We start from the raw sequence: 16,284 nt of genomic DNA, 5'->3' as shown, positions 1-16,284 counted from the left end.
ACTTATGCAAAGTTTGAGCACTGGGAGGGTTCCTGTTGAGAAGTAATCTCATGGTGGGTCTTCAAAACACTGCTGGGAGCTTGGGTGGATGTGGTGACTTCCTGAAGAGTTCCACCAAAGAGATTATTTCTGTCACCTGCTATCTAAGACTGTTCCTAAGAATTCAGAATTCATTACAACTCTCCATTACAATAATGGATTGTTTTTCTTGTCGTGTCTCATCTTGTTCTCTCCTCTTTCCTCCTGTCTAGCCGGACATGTATCCAGGAAACTGCTGGGCTTTCAAAGGATCACAGGGCTATCTTGTAGTGAGACTTTCAATGAAGATCTATCCAACTGCCTTTACAGTGGAACACATACCAAAAACACTTTCACCAACAGGAAATATCACCAGTGCTCCTAGGAATTTTGCAGTATATGTAAGTCTGTCTCTGAATTTATGTTGATGTTTGTACACATAAAGAATATTTGTGCTACATACTTTGGAAAATAATGCCCTGAGGGAGGACAGATGAGATGATGTTAAAGGGTTTCAGTCATTGCTCTCAAAATTGAATATATATTTCTAGTAAGATTTGAGATTAGGAATAAGAAGTGTTAAAATTAATTTTGGGGGAATTGTTTCTCTTGCTTTATACAACAGTAAACATTTTTGGAGGGAGATGATGGTTTTTAATTTGGTCTAGTTCTTCATACACTTTGTTGTTTTATCCTTCCTCCCTCTTCTGGCTTGATAGTCTTCTGAGTGCTGTCTGTTGATACTCAGCTGTGTAGACATGCTTCTAGTTTTGGTTTGATTTGAAATTTGAGGGAAGCAAAAACCTTTATCCTGTTGTTACAGGGTCTGGATGATGAATATCAAGAAGAAGGCAAGCTTCTAGGAGAGTATGTCTATGATCAAGAAGGAGAGCCACTGCAGATGTTTCCAGTGATGGTAAGTCTGGATTATTAGATTTAAAGTGTCAGGAGACAGATACTTTCTACCTCAGCTTCTACAGTGTCCAGCTGAGAATGAGGCATTTTCCCTTCACTGCTCATTGCACACAACCACAGAAAATAAAAGTATCTGCCTCAAAACCAATGGCCTTAATAGATAAGGGAGGAAGGCTTGTTGCCATCTGGACACAAATGGTGTGAAGTTGCTAAACATATGAAGAGTCTGTTTCATGCTGCTTCTGACTCACTTATAAATAAATAATTGTAATCCAAGGAAGGCTTTCTTCAAAGGGGCAGAAAATTCCCAAGCTGTGACTTAGCTATTAATGACTGTTGGTAGCTGCAGAATCTAAGAAACCTTCATTTGCAGGTGTTTATACCAGCAAACCTGACTCTGGCTGTTGTGTTTGCTTTTCCCTTCTCCAGGAGGAAAATGAAGACGCATTCCAGATAGTGGAGCTGAGGATTTTCTCTAACTGGGGCCATGCAGAGTACACCTGCCTTTATCGGTTCAGAGTGCACGGGAAACCTGCCGAGTAAAGCACACTACAGCTCGTTGTACATTTTGTTCCTAATCTGTATATACCGGAGAGCCTCGAACACTGGAACCTGTAAAGGACGAGGATGCAAGATACACACTGCAGAACTGTTGGTCCTCTGATAAAGGCAGAAGACTGTCAGCAGAAATGTACAAAAAAAATCGATTTTTATTTGCTCTAACGCTCAGCTTGTAATTGCCAGTTCGCTTCATGTTTCTGTGTCCATGCTGAGGGAAATAATGCATGCAAACAGCTCTGGTTCATAAAGCCCAGTTGGCAAACAGGTGACACATATTTTATTACAAATGAATGTATAGGGGTTTTTTTAAAAGAATAAACCACACTTTCTGCAACTAGGAATCTGTTCTTTTTTAATCCAGGTCTTAACTGCATTCTTCTACTAGCTTGGCACCATGAGCCAAAAACTGTGGTATATTTTGGACACTGCCTGTGGCTAAAGGTGTCCTTCAGTTGACCCTTGGTTTTGACCTTTTTGGTGGATCCAAAAGGGCTTCTTTGGTACATGTTGAATATAATAAATACTACTGTCAGGGAAAGCTAACACAACCAAAACCAGTTTAAACACCAGCGACTGAGAATGCTTTACTGTAATTTGTGGCCGTGAATTGCTCTAAAAGTCAGGGATAACTTTCAGTAACTGAAGTTATTTTAAGGTATTTTACCATGGCAACTTGGCCAGTTTGTTCTTTTTTAGTGTTAATTCCGAATCGACCTTGATGTACTGACTGTCTGGATGGGAGCTGATAAACCTGCTAAATTGCTCAGTAAACATTGGTATACAGCAACTGAACAATATTAGTATGTCAAAAGCAATCTCTGTGGGATGAGAATTCCTTAGACTGGTTCATTGTTACACTCCATAAATGTACTGTGGGAATTCAGTGTGTGGAAAACAAGACTGAAGTAATTCTCTCCACGTCACAAGAGGGACTTGTGCTCAGCGCTGCTGTTGCAAACACACGGGCATTCCTGATCCTCCCCAGAAGCCTTAGTCGGGTGTGAGATGATTAGAGTTGCTCCCAGAAGCAACATTTCCACGTAGAACGAGATGAAAACTGCTTATTGCCCCCCTTAGCATTGCTGCTTTTGAAGATCCTTTTCAGAATAAGATTCCTGAACTTTACTTGTATGCAGAATTTTTATCTTGCTGTTCTAGTGCGTTTTGTAGTTACAGAGAACTGTTACCACATGGACCTGCTGACTGGTTTTCTGAATAGAGTTATGTATGTTGCACAATAGTCCTCGAATGTTTAAATACAAAAGTCTCCATGTGAAGAACTGTTTTTTCACTTGACTTAGAGACATAACCTATGGCCTACGCAGAGGAGTAGATGACACATGTACAGGTGTTTTCATACTATAGGTTACATATTTAAAATTAGAATTATCCTGTGTAAATTGAAATTAGGTAGCTGAGGGGGGGAATATTTTGAATAACACTAACTTATTTTTAAAAAAAGCAAGATAGGACTTTGTGCAATGTATTTTTGTAAATGCTTTTCGAAATGTCTGTTATTCTTTGCTGCCTCCAAACTGACAAGATGCTATTCAGATGTTTAAATAAAGAGTTTTAATTTTTGAAAGTGCATGTAATACTTGAAACAAGAAATAAAGCTTCTTTTCTGTAAATTTTTTTTTTTGAGCAGCTGCTTAAATAACTGAGGAAAAAGACTAATTTAAAATTTCTCCCCCCTCCCTGAGCAGGGTCCTTGCTCGAGTGTTCTGGGCGAGGAGAGAGGGCTTAAGTCGAGCTTTTCCTGGGGCAGGGGCACACAGCTCTGAGAAGCAGCATGTGTTGAGTAGATAACCATCACACTGAAATTCTTGAAGAGAAGCCCAATTTGGTAGTTGCTGGATGACTTTTCATCTGTGTGAAATGTGGGGGGGGGGGGTCGTTTAATTCCTCTCTCCAGCCTCGCCTGCGTCCCTGAGCCAGAGCAGCGCCCAGCCAACGTTACTGCCTGCGCTCCATCACCCATTCCTTGATTTTTTGATATGTTCTGCCGTTCCCCGGCGGGGTCAGCGGTGCCGGACCCGCTCCCGGGGGTTCCTTCCTCGCCCTTCCCGGGGCCGTTATCGCTCCCCCCGCCCCCGTGACGCCGCGCGCAGCCGCGTGGAATGAGCCTCGCGGGCCGCCGTCCGTGAGGGCGGAAGCCGGGCAGCGAGGGGCCGGCGCTGCGTGCGCATGCGCCCCCCGCCGCCCCGCCCCTCCCCGTGCTTCGCGTTGATGGCGGCGGCGATCATGGCGGCCGACAGGAGCCGCGAAAGGCGGCGGCGGCAGAACCGCGGCGGCGTGCAGCGCGTGAGGGGAAGCTGCGCGCCAGCGTCGAGAAAGGGCGACTACTACGAGGCGCACCAAATGTACCGGACGCTGTTCTTCAGGTAGGGCCGGGCCGCGCCGCCCCCCCGCCCGGCCTTGCAGAGCCTCCCCACGCAGTGGGCTCCGTCGTCGCTCCGCCGCGCCCGCGGCCGCTTCCAATTGCCACTGCTCCTGTCCATCTCGGAGTCCCGCTCCCTGATTGGCCCGCAGGGGCGGGGGTTGGGGCGGGCGCGCGCGGGGCCCGGGCCGGGCCGGGGAGCGCGGCGGCCGGAGGGGCCGGAGGGTCCCCCCGGGCCGGCCCCACCCCGGCGGCTCCGAGAGGGGCTCGAGGGAGACCCCCGGCCCCAGCCCGGCTGAGGGAGCGGTGGAGCCCCTGCCCGGTCCCTGCCCCGGTGACGCGCGGCGGGTGTTGCGTTAAACTGCCCAGAGGTCACGGGCAGCGCGGAATTTAACCCCCCCTTCCCCCCAGGGCCTCTCGGCGGCCCCACGTCCCGGCGAGTTCGAGTGATGGTCCCCCGGCCTTCCCCCGGGGCTCGGCTCGGGGCTCGCCCCTGTCCCGGGGTTCGGGGCCGTCCTGGAGCTGAGCCCTTCGCGGCCCCTGCGCTGCCAGCTCGGCCCAAATGTCAGCGCAGGGGCTGTGTCGGGGTCTCGGGGTTTGAAGGTTGACTTGCTCGGCCAGGACACAGGGCTACTTTGTTACAGGGCACAGCCACCCTGTCAGATAGGGAAAGGGGCAGCTCAGCGTGGCTAAAATCGCCTGCATGGAGGAGTTTTTAAGAGTAAATTCCATCTGATGTAGTATTTGTGTATGTGACGGAGACTAGGTAGAGCAGGCCTGGGCATTTATTCAGAAATGTTGCTGTTGCCTCTTACGTCATAAGGAAATTATTTTTATTGCAAAACTTTTTCAGATTTTATGTTTCACTGCAACTTCTCTCATCAGCGTTTAAAATATAGGCCCTTGTGTTCAGGGGCACAGAATAAGGTGTTTGTTCCAGGGGCTTCCATGGTTGGTCCCATGGTTGGTCCCAGCTTTGTTTTGCTTGTGGCTCTGCTAAGAGAGGTCAGGAGGGAAAATTGCCTTCACAGAATCCATTGGGTTGGAAAAGGCCTCTAAGGTCATCAAGTCTAGTCTTTGACCAGTCACCACCTTGTCAACTAGACCAGAACACTCAGTGCCACATCCAGTTGTTTCTTGAACCCTTCTAGGGACTGCGACTCCACCACCTCCCTGGGCAGCCCCTTCCAATGCTTGCCCACCTTTTCTGTGAAGAAATTTCCACCTTCCCGGTCTTGTGACTCCTGTCCTCAGACCTCATTTGAGTTGGGATAGGAACAGGCCTGTGACAAAGCACAGAAGAATAGCAGCCAGAGAAGAAAGTCCTTGATGCACAGTCCTATTTCTGCTCCCAGTGTTCATCAGACAGCCTGCCCTGCCCTGCCCCCGTGTACCAGCACCATCAAATTAAAGCAGTTCATTCTGCCATGACCCTCTGATGGGATCAGCAAGGCACCATCCAGGCCTTAAGACTTAAATTGTATTTGGGAATAAATCTAAATTTAAGACAAAGCCTGGCCTATTTTATAGTAGGGATTATGTGATGTGGTGTCTGCAGTGGTGCAAAAAGTCTTGGCTCAGCGGGTCACTTCTCCTCCAGTCCTCTGGATGTATTAACTCACATACTTTGCTTAAGCCTCTCTGAATTAATTTGGAATCAAAAATCCTGCCTTTTCAGTTTTAAGTGCAAGTGAAAGGAGGTGCTCAATTAATTGAAAAGGTGACATTTGCATGGCTGGGAAAAGGACTTCCTTCTAGGCAAAAAGGTGAAATGTGACTGTGAAACTTGTTTGGAAAGTCACTGCGGCCAAAAGAAGGTGCTGGGTACTCTTGTCAGTCCTCTGTAAAATGTGTTAAATATCAGCATTTTTCCAGAGACACGTTAACACAGACTGGGATGACCTCAGCTCTGGAATTGTGATTGGGATAGCCAGTGCTTACTCCTTTTAAACACACTGGCCTGTAAAACGTTAGTCTGGTCTGTCAGAGGTTAAACTTGAAATCCTGACTCAGTTTTATACACTGAGATGAATTTGAGGGTGGAGGAGGGGAAGAAGTGGAGGAGGAAAGATTACCATAAGCCTGCCTCCTGCAGAGTTATTATCCCTCCTTGTGATCCACAGAGCAGGTGGAAAACTGCTGTTCCTGCCTGACCCTGAGCTCCTCTGAAGAGGAGCACCTGGGCTGGTTGGTGTCACTCCACAGACTGGCTGGGCTGAACCCTTCTCTCTTCATGATTTGGTGACTGAGTCAAACTTCCAAGTGTAACATCCTTGTGACATCAATTTCTATTTTCCTGGCATTGCTAATGATTTTTCTGGTATGAATAATATGTTCCAGGATTTCCATTGTCCTAAATACCATTTAGAGCAGTGCCATCAATATTTATTTTTTATTAAATAGAACTTTTCTTATAAAAGTTCTTTTAAAAAAAACCCTAACACTTTAAAATGTATTTTATACTGTGAAACCGTTTTCAGCATCTTTTAGTATCTTCTGTAATAATTCCCAGATTAAGAGCTCCCAAATAGCATTGTGAGTCTGCTGGAAATAGAACTTGTGGAAGTGGATCCACACTGAGTCAAACTCCTAGAAGCAAACCTGGATGTGAGCCCAACTATAAAAACATTGGAGCTGCGGATGTGTTTGACTCACATGAGGAACATTTACCCTGGTGGTTGCAAATCCAAATTGCTGAGGATCCTTATTCCAGCACACCACCATTGTGCCATCCATTATTTCAGTTCTGCTACTTTGTATAAGAGACCTTGGGGTTTGTGGGAGCTGCTGAGCAGGATGGGAGGACTGTCTCCTTCCTTGTTTGTTGTCTGTGTGATGTTACCAGTAGGGCCTGTTCCTGGAGCTGTCACGTGTGACAGGAATCTCAGGCTCAGCACAAGAGCTTTGGGATGCATTGCTCCATCCAGTTGTCCCCCTGGTTAGTGTGACACCCCCTATGCCTTCTCTGTCCCACCACCCCCTGACTGCTTCACCCCAGAGATACCAACCCCTGTGTTACCCCACGGGGACTCTGAGGCTTTGGGTCACCTTGGGGGACCTCTGGGCTGCAGGAGCAGAAGGGCTGCCCTGACCCCCAGGGAATGGAAAGGGGTGACATGGGCACAGCCCAGCCAGGTGTGGCACAGAGGACAAACCAAACACTGCAGGTACTAAAGCAGCATGGTCATCTTATCTCTGCTGATAGGAGAAAATCAGCTGCTGTTATTAACTACTGAGAACACAAACTTCTTGAGAAGCAGTTAAGAGAAATGGAATTTGGAAACTATGTCTGCTGCCACACCTAAACTGGGCTTTTATGGGAAATGCTGTGCTTATAATCTAGAGCTTTAGTTACTGGTAGTGATGATGTGCAGGAGGCTGCAATCACAGCTGTGTGGTCAGAGGCTCCTGAGGTTGAGAACAAGTTCTTTCATTCCTCATTTCTTGGTTGACTCTTAAGTAAGGAAGATGAAAGCTGCAGCAGGTGTGTTCTGAAGTGTTATATTTTGTTTCTTTTAAAGTGTCGTATGGTGAATCTTGCTGGCTGATGTCCCCTGGCAGAGTTGTAATGGTCAGAGAGACTTAAAACAGTGGAAAGGAGACATCAGTGAGGAGAGGGCTGGAGTCACTTGGGCAGTATGTGAGCTCTCCGGGGGCTGTTCCAAAAATTGTTTCACTGGGATGGCTTTGGTAAAGGCTCCAAAGTCACCTTCTGAGTGGTGTAGTTCAGTGCATTGGCATAATTTACTCAGGTGAACCCCTGGCATCATTGCCTTTTCTTTGTTCCAGCCCAAATCAGATTTGTAGCTCTCAGTTTTCATTCTTGCATCCTTTGCTTTGTTCCATGAAGTCTGGAGCAGAAAACAAATTGCAACTTGCAGTTAAAGCTACATCATTATTGAAACTAACCTGATTTAAAAATAAATTATTTGTTGCCTTTATTTTAAACTTTAGTGATCTTTGAATCCTTTAAGTATAACTAACTTCATGGTAATTTTTATCATGGCTTTGGTATTTTTTCAGGTATATGTCACAAGGAAAACACGCAGAAGCAAGAGAACTTATGTATTCAGGGGCTTTGCTGTTCTTCAGTCATAACCAAGTAAGTCACTGGTTTTGTGTATGTGGTTTGGGTGGCAGGGGATTGTTATTCCAAGATTTTGAGAGATGAATGGTGAGTTCTGAGGGGTAAATGTTTGGGCTAATTGCTTTGTAATCTTTTGTTTTATCTCTTTGTTGAGCCTTTCTCCACAAAGAAGGATTATGCCAAACTGGAACATGCAGCAGAAGTGTTTGTGAGCATCCAAACAATAACCATGTTTTACTTTCCTGGAGGCTTCTCTTTTGATGCCATCAAATTACTATAATTTTTTTATAAAGGAGGGCTGAGACTTGATGCTGTGCCTTGGCTGTAGACGTTGATAAAAGTATTAAACCCGCTGCTGCCAAAATTCTGGCTGATGTTTTCTTTTATGTGCTCATATGTTCATCACTGCCAGTGTGTGTCTGTTTTGTAGCAAAACAGTGCTGCTGATCTGTCCATGCTGGTTCTGGAGTCCTTGGAGAAATCGGATGCAAAAGTAGCAGAAGACCTTTTAGGTGAGGTGACCTTTGCACTCGGTTTGATGGTGTTCAGCTGTGCTTTCCCTTCACAGTGACTGTTGTTAATAGCCTTGAAAGCTGCAATCCTGTTTGGATGCATTCCCACATGGCTCAGGGTTACCTTCCCCATAGAAATGGACTGAGGGGAAAGTTTATTAGAGAATAATGGATTCCTGATAACTTTGTGGATGTTTGGAACTAACATCGCTGCCTGTCTTAAAGATGTATCTTATAAATGCACTAGAAGCAGCAGATCATGTTATTTCTTTTAATGCTAAATATTTTTGAATCTTATTGTTTCTAGAAAACTTGGCTAAATTGTTTAGTTTAATGGATCCAAATTCTCCTGAACGAGTGGCTTTCGTATCCAGAGCACTAAAATGGTCCAGTGGGGGATCAGGAAAACTTGGACATCCAAAACTACACCAGTTACTAGCTATTACCCTGTGGAAAGGTAAGAAAAATCAACTGGCTTTTTTGTGTTTCCCTTTATATTGAAAACAAGATATTATATGAGATCTACTTTGGAAATAATCTGAGGAAGCTGAGATAGAAGTGATTGATTGAGTTCTGCCATTATCTGATTTTTGCAATAACATCATCTTAATGTTACTAACAGGAAAAAAAATGGAGCTGTAGCTCTACATTAGTGCAAACCTCAAAACACAACTGCTGTAAGGCTCTCTATAAATGACAGATTGAATCTTTGGACATTGAGGTAGTTTGTGTCATTAGCAGGAAAATTGCTGGGGAGCAAAGCTGTTTTTGTTGGTGAGGATTTTTGTTTTTAAATCCTGGATAAACATGACAAAGATTGAAACAACCCACCTGGTATCCAAAACAGTCTCTGGACTGTAAATAAGTACTTTTTGAGAAGTTGGCCAGCAGGCTTATTCCAGAATGAATGCTCTTGCCTTTTATTTATGAGCCATTTTATCATTTGTGATGGGATGTCAGATAAACACAAAATGATCTAAATAATTATTTTAATTGTGGATGATAGCCAGTTTTTAAAGTCTTGTGTTCAAAACATAACAAAGGTGATTGAGAACAGTTGAATACATGCCATTTCTTCTGTGGTTTCTCATGAATAACTGTGCAAAATGATTGTTTATTTTACATTTTTCAGTAGCTGCCAAGTGATGACAGTGGTTTCATGTAACAATCCTGACCCCAATAATGGTCAACACTGCAGCTCATCTTCTGTCTGCTTGCCATAGGCAATCCCATAGCTGCTCCCATGGACTTACATTAGCCTGATGGCTGCTGCCAGCCAGAAAGGGAAGATTTTCCTCAGAGCATTTGAGTTAGAAGCTGAGCTACAATTAGGATAAGAAACAGTTGCATTCTGAAAGTAAAAAACTTCATTTTGTATGTCTGCTCACTGTTCTCTTGAAGAGCAAAATGCCTACATTTCCTTAGTCTGTATTTTTTTGAGTTTCATCAGAAAAGACTCAGATTTTTAAAACAAAGCTTTCAAATTCCAAGAGTTAGCAGCTCTCGGGTTCTGTCATTGCAGTGATTTTTGCACGATGCTTTGCTTCAAGTTCTAACAAATCATTGCCATTTCTTACACCTTTCTCCTGTATAATTGCTGTTCTGTTCAGCATATGGAAGCAATTTTAATTTTGATAGCGAGAGTGGGCTAAGCTAAAAATAGGAAATCCCTCCTTTCTGTGCACTTAGAAAGAAGGACGCTGAAGGTGCTGTTTGACTTCTTGGTGCACATGGTCTGATGTGGAATTTCTTGATGAAAGCATGTGAAGTGTCAATATGCAGTTAGATAAAATGATATGACCAAAGTTCAAGCCAGTGGTGGCTGGCATTGAATAAACTGTATTTAATAGCAGTTTTTCAAATGTATTTAAGTTGAAATTTATTATTATTTCCCTTTGTAAGTTGTCTGTAACTTATAAACTTTTTACTAGTTGTCTTGTTTATATACCACGTGCGCAGCTGTTGTTCTTTTACCAGCTGATAAAGTGCAAGCCCAATAAATTTTGTTTTTGCACTCAGGTATGATGAACTGATTTCTTAAAAGCCTTTTTCTTTTTTCTTTTTCCAGAGCAAAACTATAGTGAATCTCGGTATCACTTCTTGCACTCCACAGATGGTGAGGGCTGTGCAAATATGCTGGTAGAATACTCGTCGTCCCGCGGATACCGCAGTGAGGTGGACATGTTTGTAGCTCAGGCAGTACTACAGTAGGTGTTAAACTTCTGTGCAAGTATTTTGCTGAGGTGACATTGTGTTTTGGGGCCAGTTTAATCAGGATAACTGTGGGTTTAACCATGCATCCTTTTCGAAAGAAACTGTGAAACTGGCCAGAGCTTCTGAAAGTCATTTTGCGTGGTAACAACAGGAGAAAACCATCTGAAAACTGGTGTGTTAAATTGGTCAGACTGGAGAGGAAAAAAAAACAACCAACGTATTGAGGTTGAAACCTGAAATTCTGTTAATTGCCTGAAGAATTAATGCAATCTGTTAGACCCTGAAAGCACAGTTCTTAGCTTTGTTAATACCACTTTATGTCCAGTTAGGGCTTACCTTGATGTTCTTACAAAGACTGGACCTAAGCAGGCTCTATATTTACCTTTAGCACAGTTCTTGCTCTCAGTCTCATCCTCAGAGACAATTTATCCTGGTCACCCTGGTCCTTGAGCAGCAGCACTATGGCTTTTGGTTTGACAGAGTTGCTGCTGGCTCTCATTTACTTCAGGCATTTCTTTTGTAGGAGGTGGGAATGCAATTATGTGCTTTTGCAGAGCTCATGTAGAATGAAGGTTGACAAAGCCAATTTTACTGTGTTTAATCAGCTGATGGCTTTCTTCAGTCAGGGAAAGCAGCTCATGGAGGAGTCTGAGGAGGAGGTGGAGACAGGACTGTGTGGCAGGGACTCAGGGAGAGAGTAGGTGTTGGGGGAGAGGGAGGAGGTGCGAGCAAGTTTGTCTCTCTTTTGGCAGCACTGAGCTGTCATATCAGATTTGTCCTCCTTTCCATAGCTGGTTGCTATAGATTGCTGTGATTTTGAGCAGTAGCTCAAATCCTTTATGGAAATCCAGTATAAGCAGGACTCTTAAGCAATTTTATGGGGCTTTACTCTGGAGGGGGGGAAATTCTGGACAGAAATTAAGAGTAAAAGACTATTTTTTCAGTGTTTACACAGCACTACTACTGCATCCTTTACTGGCCTATATCTCAAATACTGTGCTAAATCCTCTTACATAGCAGTTTATACTCTAATGAAAATAATTGCAGTTCCTTGCCTAGCAGTGAGGCAAAAGAGCCCCAAGCCCTTGCACATGTGAGGGTGCAGAATTAGCGGCCAGCCTGCCATCAAAAATGAGATGGCTCGTGGCAACCTTCCTAGACCCTGCTGGCAGCATTTGTCCCACATAAAGGCCCGTGGGACTGGCAGAGATTGCCAGTTAAATTAACTGGACCTGAACAAAGATTTGATTGGTTTGGGGGATCGATCTGTTGGCTGGGGACAAAGGGCTTGGGAGCTCGAAGTGTAGCTTTATTATGAGACTTTTAGGCATGTGTGTTGAACTTATTAATGGTCCTGATGCCACGTTATTTTGAGGTGGTGCCAAAAGAATGGCAGATTCATTGAACACTGACAGATACATACTGAAAGGAGATGTGTTTTGGATTGGATTTAATTCAGTTTTTGCCTCAGCATAGTTATCTCTGGACCAGTAAATGCAATATCATGTTAAATGTGAATTACAGGGTAGCCAGTGTTTCCACATTTTGATTAAATTAATGCTCTCTATTAGTAACCATCCTGTGTACAAGCTGCTTAAATCCTGGTTAAACTCATTCTTTATTATTTAATGTCTGTTCTCCCTCCTAACCTGCCTATTCCACAGTGTATTCTAGTAGTGATTTTCCCCTTCCTCAGTTGATGGCCAGACCATTCCCAAAGATGTACATCTCTGCCAGTTGGGTTTTGCCATCAGTTTAAGCCTGAGATGGCCTCTGTGCACAAATGAAGTAGATTGTTGAGCTTTTGACTTCCCTTTTTCTTTCTGCGTGTGAAAGTGTTTTTCTGCCTTTTGTTTTTAACTTGCCTTGTTCTCTTTCCTTTTTCAGATTTCTCTGCTTAAAAAATAAGACCAGCGCATCAGTTGTTTTCACAACATACACACAGAAACATCCTTCAATAGAGAAGGGCCCACCCTTTGTTCAACCACTGCTAAACTTCATCTGGTTTCTCTTGTTGGCAGTTGATGGGTACAGTCTGATTTCTCTCATGTTGTTCTTGGTTTATTTTTCAGTTGTTACTGAGATTACATTTTTGGTTGTTTCCTTTCTAGAGGAAAACTAACAGTATTTACAGTATTGTGTGAACAGTATCAACCTTCGCTGAAAAGGGATCCCATGTATAATGAGGTGAGTTACTCATAAACAGGATTTAACCTCCTGAATTAGTTAAAAAATAGCTGGTTGTCTCCTGTTTTGTGACTTGTAAATAGAAGTTGGTGATCTACCTTGTGTGGGTGACTGTTGCCCACAGTATTTCCACCAGTAAATGGAATAAATGACATTTTTCTTCATCTTGTGTCGTTTCAGTACCTAGATAGAATAGGACAGCTTTTCTTTGGAGTTCCACCCAAGCAGACCTCGTCCTACGGAGGATTGCTAGGTATGGTTGGTTTGTAGCACCACCAGACTTACATAAAACATCTGTGCTGGAAACATAATCTGTTCTAATGAATTTATAGCTCTTTCCATAGCCTGTAGAAACAGTCCCTGCTGTAGAATACAGGATTAATTGGTTGCATGTGATACTAGTTTGGTGGAGTTAGTAGACCTCTCATCTTTGAGAAGGGGAGAAGCATGTAAATGACTCTTATGGTTAATTTTTGACATTGTAGTATAACTTCCTAGTGTAAAGAAGCTTCTTACTGGTGTTAAAGCTTAATTTCCTCAGACTTCAGTGGCTGATTTTCCTTAAGTCAAGTCTGGGGCTCTGTTAGAGTTCTAATACTGCCCTTCTAGAAGAAATGAAAGGGAATTGAGAATTTCAGCCCTCATTTCCTGGCTCTTGAGTAAAAGGTGAATAAAATTGAATGTTTTCCCTTGAGAACTAAGCTTCTTTGTTTGTAAACTGACTCGAAGCTTTAACTACAAATATCAATTCACTGATACCCAAAGTTTGGTGAAAAACACGAACATCACGTTTTTACCATCTGTAATTTGCTTTTCAGCAATTCTGGCACCTTTAAGTGCATTTGAATTTCTAACAAGTTTTTTACAGCCTGACGCAGGACCGTTGCTGCCTTCTTGAGAGTTTCACTGCTACTCATGTGGTTGGGTGTGTTTTCCCCTCAGGATGCAAGTGTAGCACATAAATATGTAACTTTGATGGGTTTTTCCAGTGTATTGTTAGAGAAGGAACAGTATCAGTAAACAGCAGCAGTCCTGTGCAGGGCTAACAGCGTGCAGCTTCCCAAATCAATATTCTTAATGGACACCAGTGTGAAAATACTAATGTCTTGCTTCAAAAAACACTCTCCTCTTAATTTTTTTTTTGGTTGTGTGTTCTTGTTGGGTTTTGTTTGTTTTGGTTTTTTTTTTTGTTACAGGACTCTGCACCATAGCAGGATGGAAGGAGATCAGTTAAAAGTTTTTGAGATGAGAATGTAAAACTAGCAATTTTAACTGTCCTGTATTTCATTCTAGGAAATCTTTTAAACAGTCTGATGGGAACTGGAGAAGATGATGACACAGAAGATGGTCAGGAAGACAGCAGTCCTATCGAGCTCGACTGAATGTTGTTGTCATTGGGTGCCGTGTAAATCTGATGATTCGATGACTCCAAAGACACTTTTGGAATTTGAATCCTGCGGTTGTTTCTTGGCGCCTAAAAGGGCTCCTCTGGTCTTTTAGAAATGGTTGCTGAAATGTTTATAATGTCGGTCTATATTATTTATGTAAAAAAAAAAAAAAGAAAGATACCAACAAAAAGTAGCCAAACGAACCAATCGGAGCAGTTGTTAGTGGGTTTCCGATGCAGCGGCTGGTGACTGATTAAAACATAGTCTTCTGCGGTTTCTGATGCAGTATTCCCTTTTGCACAGTAATTCAATAAAGCATAAACATGGGTCTTGTCCTTCATGGCCTGCCCAGTACCGTCTCTGTTATGAGAAAGCCTCCTTGACCTCTGCCCTCTCCAAGGAAGATCTCGAAAGGCAGGGGGAGCAATTGAATAATTTATTTGCGAGGCTGGTGCCAAAAGTACTGCGAGACGAGCCAGGCAGCGTAATTTGAGATGCACATGCAAGAGACATTGATACAAGAACTCGCTTCCACTGCCATGAGTAACATGCACACCCTTCATACTGCCTGTCCCTCTCCCCAGGGTCTGGCTCTGGCCGAGCCCACACGTGTGTTTTTAGCTGATACTTCCTGAAAAGCACAAGATTTGAATTGCTCTTGAGTAAAAGCCCATCAGTGGAACGTAGGTAATTGGCTTCCATTTGGCATCTAAAATACCTCCTCTGGCTTGTGGCTCTTCTCCTTTGGAACAGATTCTTTTCCAGTGCAAGTCCATAACAACGTGCAGGCGACGGCGTGACAGTGAGTGACACAGTTTGCCGTGAGCCGTGTATGTGTTTGAACTGAGCTGTGTGTAAAGAAAAGGGATACTGCAGAACTCCTGGTTCTTTATGATATATTTATTTTTCTTGGGTGATTGATTCATTTAACATTTTCTGTTAAAAAGAATAAATCAATAAATAATGGAGTAACTTCACCCCCAGCAGTAGGCATAGCCATTCTCCATCTCCTCTGTAATGCAGCACAGTCTGGTGCAGGGAACAGATGAAAGGGTGGGGAAACAATGCTTTATTTTTTCACGATGAAAATTAAAAAGCTTAGATTAATAAACAGCAATCATGCATGGGGGAGGGATTAATACAAATTTATTGACTGTATGAAAAAAAAAAAAGGCATTGACAGGAAGACTTTGTGTTAATTGTGAAGTCTCAAATAAACACTTTATACCAGGATGTGCAATAGTGCTGCTTTCTGGGAGATTTCCATGCAGAGATCTTAGTTTCCTTGCTGTTTTTTCCACTCTGCATTTGACTATGGGTCATCCAGCCCTCAGTGCTGCAGCTTCACCTTTGTGCAGTGAAGGCATAATTCTAGGGGGTTATTGGAATGTCTGGAGAAGAGGTGGATTGCTTTGATTTGCAGCAAGTTTAAGGAAGAGCTGCCTACACAGGATGGTGCTGCAGGCATTTAATAAATGATCTGGAATGTCGACAGAGGTTTAGAACCACATCATTTCATTGCCTTTGGCTGCCAGGAATGGGTGGTGTAAGGTGTCCACAGGTGTCCAGCAGCAGTGTCCCCTCCTGTGTCCTGCATATATGACCCAGTGTGAGGTTACATTTGTGTATATACACACACATATAAACAGCCTTTTGTGTAGATTATAACTAAATAATTGTATGGCATATAATTTATAATATATTATTCTTAATTATACATACACAAAGACCAATCTTTACAGCTAGTTATAAAACATAAGCAATGTGTCCAATCTGTCCTCTCCCTGCTTCTGCCATGCTTTGGTTGCTAAGTAAGGACGAGTGAGCCTGAGTGTGTGTGCAACATTTATAAATACTTTTAATACAAATTAAATATATCATTATAGTTGTGCATGTGGATATACTTGTGTTTATATGCAATATATTCCTCTTACATTTATATGTTTATAAATTATATACCTATATAAAAAGCATGCACATGTTTATATAACTACATATTTTATAAAATTGCAATTATAAAAA

At 43.1% G+C, this 16,284-nt stretch overlaps 2 protein-coding genes across 8 annotated transcripts in view; both read left to right on the top strand.

Annotated features, from left to right (window-relative positions):
• Nucleotides 1–3,079, top strand: part of SUN1 (Sad1 and UNC84 domain containing 1) — a 29,304-nt gene extending 26,225 nt beyond the window's left edge. For 6 of the 7 annotated variants that reach the window (XM_029957909.1, XM_029957911.1, XM_029957910.1 and 3 more), the window contains 3 exons: nt 252–419; nt 842–934; nt 1,363–1,476. In XM_029957909.1, the coding sequence (XP_029813769.1) occupies nt 252–419; nt 842–934; nt 1,363–1,476 (375 nt within the window). Of the gene's footprint in view, nt 1–251; nt 420–841; nt 935–1,362 lie in introns of all 7 variants that reach the window. The other variant, XM_029957908.1, reaches the window with a different exon arrangement.
• A 588-nt stretch (nt 3,080–3,667) lies between these two features.
• On the top strand, nt 3,668–15,495 carry GET4 (guided entry of tail-anchored proteins factor 4). The gene is made up of 9 exons (XM_018067321.2): nt 3,668–3,878; nt 7,898–7,976; nt 8,392–8,473; nt 8,781–8,930; nt 10,542–10,680; nt 12,575–12,715; nt 12,799–12,874; nt 13,055–13,127; nt 14,168–15,495. Exons 1-9 carry the CDS (start codon nt 3,682–3,684, stop codon nt 14,254–14,256), a joined length of 1,026 nt encoding a protein of 341 aa, XP_017922810.2. The 5' UTR covers nt 3,668–3,681; the 3' UTR covers nt 14,257–15,495.
• The last annotated feature ends 789 nt before the right edge of the window (nt 15,496–16,284 follow it).

This window comes from Manacus vitellinus, unplaced genomic scaffold (assembly GCF_001715985.3).
Source record: "Manacus vitellinus isolate BGI_N305 unplaced genomic scaffold, ASM171598v3 scaffold_12_pilon, whole genome shotgun sequence".
Taxonomy (NCBI): domain Eukaryota; kingdom Metazoa; phylum Chordata; class Aves; order Passeriformes; family Pipridae; genus Manacus; species Manacus vitellinus.
This window is presented reverse-complemented; position numbering and strand designations above follow the sequence as displayed.

What these genes read in the sequence shown, in the direction of transcription:
- GET4 (XM_018067321.2), top strand. Translation starts at nt 3,682, where the DNA reads ATGCGCCCCCCGCCGCCCCGCCCCTCCCCGTGCTTCGCGTTGATGGCG. An exon ending in TACCGGACGCTGTTCTTCAG is followed by an intron (nt 3,879 to 7,897) that starts GTAGGGCCGGGC and finishes GTATTTTTTCAG; the next exon opens with GTATATGTCACAAGGAAAAC. An exon ending in AGCTATTACCCTGTGGAAAG is followed by an intron (nt 8,931 to 10,541) that starts GTAAGAAAAATC and finishes TTCTTTTTCCAG; the next exon opens with AGCAAAACTATAGTGAATCT.